Consider the following 9004-nt stretch of genomic DNA (forward strand, 5'->3'; position numbering starts at 1 on the left):
TTGCTTGCAAATGAGGTGTGTTCGAGTGTGAGACCCAAGGGTCGAGAACAGAACCAGCAGACACAGCAGGGTGTACTTCTGATGTCCATAATGTACTAGCCTACGCTAATCCCTCCGTGAGTGTATCACCTGTTGCTGCAGAGAGTGCACAAGACGGTAGCAATCCTGCTAACGTTACCTGGAGCTCAGATCCTATGTACTGGGAAAAAATTGATGAAGATATGAGGAAATATCGGATTAAACTGGGACCTGAAACATGTCAGAATAAAGATGCAGATGTGGCTGCATCTGAAAGAGAACACAAACACCAAAAAGATACTTTTCTAAAACTTTGTTTATATGAAAACTGGCAAATAGGAAAGTGTGAAAAGAAAATGGTTGCTGTATTCCCCTCAAAAGGATCCTTATTTTGTTTCGGATGCATATTATTCAGTGACAGTGATTTTCAGTCAGCTTTCACGACTGGCTATAATGGCTGGAAGAACGCAACCGCGCTTTGCTGAACATGAAGGATAGAAGAGCCACATAAAGGCCATGGTAGTCTATATTACACCCTGTGCTGAAACTGGATGCATTGATACTGAAGTAAAGAAACAATTGGTAGTGAATGTGAATACTGACGAAGTTTTAAAAGAGGTGGTTGCAGTGGTTGGTTTTTTTATGGAGCTGAGGATCACTGTTCAGGACACAGCTGAAACTTTTGGACAAGCTGATAACTGAATTTCATTTGAGTTCTGGAAATCATCGCTGAGTTTGACCCATTTCTGAAAAGCCCGATATTGAAAAATGAGGCAATGCTAGTAAAATAGAACACAACATTTGTAGGTTTGTCTTCAATAAATGCTTGGAGTTTATTGAGCTGATGGAGGGAGCAGATCATGGGGAGATCATCCGGCAAATAAAAGTGACAAAGTACTTTTCAATAAGTGTCGATTTCACACAGATGTGACCCTCAAATATCCAGCTGACATTCATCATGAGATATGTGTCCCCCGATGGCAGGATTGAGGAGCGTTTATTTAAGTTTCTGCCTATTTAAAGTCACTCAGGAGAGTCACTCTGCCGGTCTGTTCTTGGTGTTTTGCAGGACATGGGTATTGATACAAATAACTACAGAAGCCACTCCTACGATAATGACACGAATATGTCCGGTACTTACAGTGGCCTTCAGTCACGAATTAAACAGATTAACCCTTTGGCTAAACAGGTACCGTGCGCTACACACATACTTAATTTAGTGGGGGTTAAGAGTGTTAACTGCTGTCTTGAGACGGAGGAATTTTGTAACTTGTACAGACACTTTTAATATTTCCTCCAAATCCTCATCCTGTTCGCAGGTTATTACAGCTGGGTTGATGGCCCAATGATAACCACAGAATAGAAACATTAAAAGGTATGTCTGACACGAGATGGTCAGCACACGCCCAAGCGACAAAAGCACTGTACCAGAACTATGTGAGGATCCAAGAGTCCTTGCTGATGTTAAGTGATTACTCCAGCCAAAATCTTATAACTCGAAATGCAGCAAGGACAGTCTACAGTAAAATGGAAAGGATAGAGAATGCATTCCTGTGCAACGTGCGGAACATAATACTGCAACGTTTCCGTAAGACCAGTACTACACTGCAAACTGTGAAACTGGATTTATGTAAAACTGTCAATTTGATCAGCTCATTGAGTGATTATGAAGCCAACCTACGTGATAACTTTGACAACTTTCAGAGTGAAGCAAACAACATGTATCCGACAGAGTCCAAGCAATATACAGCGGACACACACAGATACAGAAGAAGAAAACAACAAGCAGATGAGGCAACTGAACCGGACTGTGAGAAGTTGGCGATGACAGGTTCAGAGCGACAGTGTCCATTGCTGCCATAGATCGTCTCCTTGCTGAAATGGATCGGAGGTATCACTCCTAAACACATGTTCATCACACATTTGGATTTCTTTACAACATTCCATCTATCTCCACACAATACCCTGTTAAGAAGCAGCTGATTTCCAGAGAAAATATTCAGGTGATCTAGAAAAGATATTGTGGATGAAATTGGACAGTTCAGAGAATTCTTCAGGGGCAGGATGACACCTCAGCTAGGTCACTGCTGAGTCGTATAAGAGGACGGAGACTACAATCAGTGTTTCCGAATGTTGATATAGCACTGAGACTCTTTTTGACTTTACCTATTACCAATAACACTGGGGAGCCTTCATTTTCAAAACTTGGGCTTGTGAAGAATAAACTGAGATACACAATGGGCCAAAACAGACTTAATCACCTGTCTTTGATGAGCATTGAGAGTGATATTCTTAGAAAACTGGATTTTACCAGCCTCATCAAAGACTTATCTTCAACGAAAACAAGAAAGAAATCTCTGGGAAATAAGTTGTGTGTATTTACTGGGCTGCAGTTTTGTTACATTGCTGCCCACACACACAGGTTTTCTGTTCCTGTAACATATTTTTCTTGAAATTGTATCACTCTCCTCAACTACTTGATTTGTGGAAGGTGGTCTGTGCTACTGCTGTGTCTTGGTTCAGAAAGCATAATGTTTGGTAAGCTTGCTGATGTACTTTAAATGGATTTCTGTAGTATTTTTGTTACGTATAAAGGCTTTCATTTGTAAATGAGGGTTGAATTACTTTTTCTGGAAGAACATTATGCATAAGGGGGGCAGATAAAAAATAGCCTAGTGGCGCATGAATACCTTAGTCCTCCCCTGCCAATATAATATATACATTAAGATAAAAAAACCGAAAAATAAACAAACATTCATCTACAGAGTCCCATGGCCAAGGTGACTTAAAGCTTTAAACGAAGTAGTGAAACAAGGACCCACATGATCAATGGCTGAAAAAAATTTTGGTGCTCAGATACTTTTTTCTTCGCTAGAGGTACTGATTGGTTATTATTTGGAGATATAATTAGAAGTTATGATGTTATCTCATATATTTAACTTTTTAAAAGATGATCATTCGAAATCTGGAAGACGGATTTAACTCAACTAGAGAAGATTTTTATAATATAATATGTTTATTCGGCATTATTTTTTCATATATCATTAATGTAAAAATATCTACTTAAATCATATTAAACTATGGAGTCCATGTTCCCACCTCTTATAATAATTCACCATTTTGCGTTAAATTGGACATTTATTATTATAATAACAATCAATAAATCATAAATGTATAATTGAAAACTCCGGCCTCTTCTCTTTGGCGGGAAATTCAAAAAAGGAAAAATCAAATAATGAAATAATTTATTCTTTCCCCCACAGCAATTTTAGATTGTGAGCTAGGCGCACCGGCCTATATAATAACAGGATGCTCAATCTATATAATAAAAAGAAGACTCGCCTTTCAGCTATCGGCAGCCATTTTATGTATACATATATATCCATGTATATTAGTATATCTATCCAGAAAAAGATTCTATATAAACTTCATTTTAATTATAAGTTTTTTTTATTAAGAATAATTATAATTTTGTTTTAATGACTTTTATTGAGGATATTTAAATTTTTTGAATCACTGATTCATAAAAAGGATTTGCTTTGAAAGGGACTTCCGGATAAGATCTGTTTTGAACTGTTCGCAGATATTGTATGCTTCATGATACAATCAAATTTTCGAGTAAATGAATATAATTTGTTTTTGTAATTTTTGAACGTGGTTATTTAAAGGTGAACATTCGAAAGTGTGCAGTTCAAGATCCTTAAATATCTATGACTTGCCATCACATTTTTGTAGTACGCAGCTGGTAATAGATTTTTAAATTAATGTTGCCTTGGTTTTTAGAACTCCTTACATTTTTAGTCTCAAAAGGCATTTCTCTGTTTCTTTGCATATTTCTATTACGTCTTTTGATGGAAACAAAAGACCACAATCAGATTTTCTTGCTATCAATGAATAATTATGGGTGCCCGTTACATAACTGTAAAGCAATATAAACTGCTCCAAGCACTCAAGCCATACTAAATGGTTGGAGACTGATTTGAAAACATATCCACCAATATAAGCAAGAACACATTCTTTAAATTGGGAAAGGCTTGAGACGAAAGGAGGCACATTGAAGTAGTCATGGTCACTAATTAGTAAATGTTTTCCCTCAAGGCTATACTTCTTGATCAATGACAAATCTTCATCATCAAGGAATTGGAAAACTTCTGATGATTGCCTCTTGTTCTTTGAGCTAGTGAAGAGCGCCACTGTATCATCCAGCCTTCTGCAATTACCACCACTGTCAGAGACATGATGCCTAACTACTAGCCGCATATAAAATGGAGGAAAACAAATGAGACCTTATGGCACAAAATAATAACTCTATATGATCCTGAAAAAGAATTAAAAATTGGAATAATATTAAAGTAGAATTCACATACACTAGGTAATATGTATAAATATCTACCTGAGTTAGTTTGTAAGTTAGGAGATACTTGATCCTTTTAAATTTAACTAGAGAGTCAAATATGCCGTAAATGGAAGTAATTGATGCCATGAATCCAACAAAAGCAGGTTCTTTTACGCGCATTGGTTTCCAATAGTCTTCCTTTCTAATTCTCAGAGGAGATTTGAATCCTTTTGCCAATGAATTTCTACTGTTGGTGAAATCAAAAAGTCTGTCAAATCTTCTAAGAAACTCGACTATTCCTTCAGAGTTTCTAAACTCCGGTAATTGAAGATCCTTATTACAGAACTCGATCCCATCTGGTACAGATGAACTAATGAGTTAAGTAGCCAAGTTTATCTGTTGAAATAAAGAAATTAGTTAATAATCTTTGTCCTTCTGACGTTTGACAATTCTTGTTGGTACTTCAATGTCAACTAGGGTCCATTCAATTCTTATACTATACTAATCTACCATAACTTTGAGAGATGCAAATGTATTCCTAACTAACTTTATACAATGGCATATGTCTAGTAGCATAAATACTATTTGGGGCGATCACTGATGTGAACAAAATAGGTCTGAAATCTCTCTCCTGGTTCCAAATTACCTCTCAATTCTTTCGACATTGCGTGGAGAATACTAAGCCCGTCAAAAGTTAACGAAGTAATATGTGTTTTGGCTCCGGAGACGTTTTCACTACTTTGGGAGATGAGGAATGTATTTCCATGGGGGACTTGCGTTTTAAATTGGATGTATCTACATCTTCATAAATATGAGGCAAATGCTTTGAATATCATAGACAGAGCGTTTTCTTTTAACCTTATAACATCCAAAGTTCCATTATAACACTCGGGATCAAAATGTTGGGAACAAATCCTTGAATACTCATTTCTAGTAAAGTTCAAAAATCGATGAAATGAAAATTCACTCTAAGCCCCCCATTTGTTCTTGCATCCAAATTGCAACACAAGACATGATTTGCAATTTCACTTTAAAGCTTATCAATGAATCACTTTGGAATACATAAAATGGCTGCTGACAGCTAAAGGGCGAGTATCCTTTTTATTATACGGTTTGTGTATCCAGTTGTTATATAGGTCGGTGGCTAGGCGTGATTCATCAATCAATAACTTTATGATTTCCCAGTCCACGTCCGAAGTAAGAAAAATGGCAGAGTGACGTCGTATGAAGAACGACATCGAGCGAAAAAGTGTTAAAATGCTGCACCATTGATTCTCCTCAGGCCAACGGTCACATTTTGCTACATGGTTAAAAGCTTTAAGGTGATCAGACATAAGCTTGTGTCCATAACATATTTCTTAGCTTTTGTTTATTGGTTATTTTTGATGATGTCACAGATGAGCCAATTTAGGATTAAATTCAATAAAATAAATTGTATTAATACATAATATAGTATTTTATTTTCTCATCAGACAATAATTAGTGTAAATTTTTACCATCCAACAATCACGGTACTAAAATGATTTAAAAAATTACTTAATTAAAAATTGTTTTTTATGAAAAATAGGTCAGAAAATAAACATACAAAAATTAGTAGACATCTGATAGATTTTTACACGTTGCCACAGCACAAATGCACCTAGTACCTCAAGAAGAAGACATAATTCTTAGAATAATATGAGTTAACACTAGTCAGTAACACTGAACTTGGCTACGTTGTGACGTCATCAAAAAGTTGTACGCTAACGTCAACAAGACGGCGTTGCAAGTTTCTAATCGACACATTTTATATATCATGTCGTTATTTTTATTGTATCACGCTTCCTCCAAAAAGAAACAGAAATAAGGGCCAAATCATCTGGTAGTTAGCCAAATAAATTCATCATACCAACTGCTACTTTTATACTATACACTCGCAAGCTATAATTGTCATATGATTTCTCAGCCATTTTTAAAATAAATTACGTATTATTAAAATCTACAAAGTATTTTATTCGATACCGTATTATAATATTGCTTAGTAATATGTTATTAAAAGAGTATTTATGATAACTTATTATATTATTTCTATGAAGAAAAAGCCAAAAATATATTCATAGAAATATTAAAATTGCCAATATACATACCATATAAACGACGAGTGAATAAAGAATAAATTATGAAATAGCCGAGATGTATCAAGGGAAAAACAGCTGACAACAAAATGCATAAGGTATTTTTTGTGTTAGTGAGATAACACCGTGATATAGTCACTTTGTCCATGACATTATTCTTGCTCACTTGTGACAAAGTTCAAAATATGTAAGAAAGAATTCTAAAACAAATGTCAAACATTGATCCTTAAGTTAATAACTCATCCAGCATTGTGTTTTGTATTTTAATATTTTTTTAAAAAGTTCATATACGTACATATAGATGTAATTAATTAATTATCTTGACAGCAGTCTAAGAACACATATTTATTTAAACATATTTTTCGAAACATATTTCAAATCAAACTCAACGCAATCTCCTCATCAGTTTATGTAAATAAATAAAAACAATCATAATCATTATTCCTTACTTAAATATATTTTATCTAAGTATGATTCTGTTATTTTAAGAATGCTGTTGGTATTTGCGACTTCTTTTCGCCATCATCTTTCCTTGAGCAGAAAAAAATTCAATGCCAAGAGTTAATAGAGACAGAAAAACAGCCCCAACTAAAATGAGGAATAATGAGCTCATTTGTCCAATAGAGAGATAGATCAAATGAACTTCTTTATCCCCGGTTGAAAAGGTTTCAAACCATTTGAGAAACACCTGATGTCGTATACCCTTTTCCATGATCCCAATGTTGATGAGTGAGAATGATGATGTGAGTGGAGATTGGAAAGGTAGCATGCAAAAGTAGCGAATCGTCCTTTTGTCAATGACTGTCAAATCTCCAAAGTCTCTCATGTAATCGTGGGAGGTGGATATTTGATAAAGAACAGTGTTTACGTCCCTGTAGTAAACGACCCTTTCCTTCTTTGCCTTCTTTAACCCTTCCATAATTGATGGAACGACAAAAGGTAAGGGATCCTCCTCCACTTTCGCCCAATAGTCATTAACGTCCTTATTTCCTCTGGGGAGACGACTCCTCAATCCAAAACTATCTCCTTCTGTGTATACCACACTCCAGTCTGGATTTTCCATCACATCTGTAACTAGAGATCCATAAAATTTTAACAAATAATTAATAAAAGGAAATATTATATATTATATGAATACTTGTTTCAAAGGGAACTGTCACTTCTGTCGTAAAGAACATGGTCATGGCTCCTCCGTAATATGCATTGAGAAGCACGAAAAAGTAAGCAAGTGACGTCACAAGGGTTCTGAAACTATAGGTTTCCATATAATCCTTTACTTTAATGGAGACACAAATAGGATAGAGTATGGAAAATCCCACAATAGAGGATATCACAACCCAACAGGAGTCTGTAAAAGGGCGGAAAAAAAAGCTCATAGTCTGCATTTTTATTATCCATGAATAAAACTCCTGATGTGTATCCTACTCCAATCTGAAAGACGAAGAAAAGGTTCGAGTTAATTAATTAGTTTACTTATTTCCCAAATCACTAACCTCAAAAAAATTGAATCTTTTCTTTCTCTCGTAGGTTTGAATCCAAGCACTCAATTGGATATCCGACGTTCCATCAGAAAGGGCCCCAGTGTTCCTCCATAGGTTTGATTAGGAAACATGTTTGAGCCCCAAAATCCATTTTTCTCTTCTATATAATTAGTTGTAAAGTTCATCTCTGTTTCATAGACCTTTATAAGGTCATGGATATAGCCCCAAGCCTCGCAGTTCTCATTACATCCATTCTTACATTTCAAAATAAGATAAGGGGACCAGGATAGAGTCACAGAGCGGATTTCGATGCCATCTAGGTCCAAAGGCTTCTCCAAAAATCGTCCATCTGGTCCTATTAAAAGGGGATTCACGATGATAAAGTTTCGATCTTTTAGTTTTGCTATTTTGTGACCATTTCCAGATGATGAATATGTGTAAAAGAGGGAAGTGGCTGTAATATTATCATATGATGCTGGAAGGGCCCCATGAAGAGAATATACCAGTACTTTATCAATAGGAAAAATGCTCAGGAAATCATTCAGATTGGCATAATCACTTTTATGTATATAGAGAACTTTTTGTAGAGGATAGACTCCTTGGATGGAGTCCTTACTCGTAAGGAACCGTACTCGAACATTACTTTTATTCAATGATTTGCCTGGAACAAAGGGGTGATAATATATGGGATCTGGTTAAATATATTTATATGAGCTTCATTGATTACAACATTCGGAATAATAACACATTGTAGTTGCCCCACTCTTAATTCTTACCAATGCGTCTAATCTCCGAATTTCTCACATCTTTTTCGATATAAAGAAGTACAGAACTAAAACCATTCTTCGAACAGAAATCCCCAAGTAAATCCAATCCACTTGTACCATTTGCATGGGTCTGTTGAATCCCGCATAATATGGAGTACAACGCAGGGATCAGAGTCCAAGTGGAACTTTTCATTTCTACTCCAAAAAAGAAACTAAAACTAAAAGCTTCAATTTTTCATATTCATAACCTTATTTAAAATGTCTGTAAATGCATAATATATTGATTTC

At 35.5% G+C, this 9004-nt stretch overlaps 1 protein-coding gene across 1 annotated transcript; it reads right to left on the reverse strand.

Annotated features, from left to right (window-relative positions):
* Positions 1-6755: 6755 nt before the first annotated feature.
* On the reverse strand, positions 6756-7875 carry LOC121130887 (uncharacterized). Its single transcript, XM_040726532.2, has 2 exons — positions 7607-7875; positions 6756-7542 (listed from the first exon to the last, which is right to left on the reverse strand). Exons 1-2 carry the CDS (start codon positions 7851-7853, stop codon positions 6953-6955), a joined length of 837 nt encoding a protein of 278 aa, XP_040582466.2. The 5' UTR covers positions 7854-7875; the 3' UTR covers positions 6756-6952.
* Between the last annotated feature and the right edge of the window lie 1129 nt (positions 7876-9004).

This window comes from Lepeophtheirus salmonis, unplaced genomic scaffold (genome assembly GCF_016086655.4).
Source record: "Lepeophtheirus salmonis unplaced genomic scaffold, UVic_Lsal_1.4 unplaced_contig_1319_pilon, whole genome shotgun sequence".
Taxonomy (NCBI): domain Eukaryota; kingdom Metazoa; phylum Arthropoda; class Copepoda; order Siphonostomatoida; family Caligidae; genus Lepeophtheirus; species Lepeophtheirus salmonis.

Coding starts and splice junctions, on each gene's coding strand:
- LOC121130887 (XM_040726532.2), bottom strand. CDS start 7,853: ATGCAGACTATGAGCTTTTTTTTCCGCCCTTTTACAGACTCCTGTTGG. Junction 7,543..7,606: donor GACAGTTCCCTTTGAAACAA/GTATTCATATAA, acceptor ATGGATCTCTAG/TTACAGATGTGATGGAAAAT.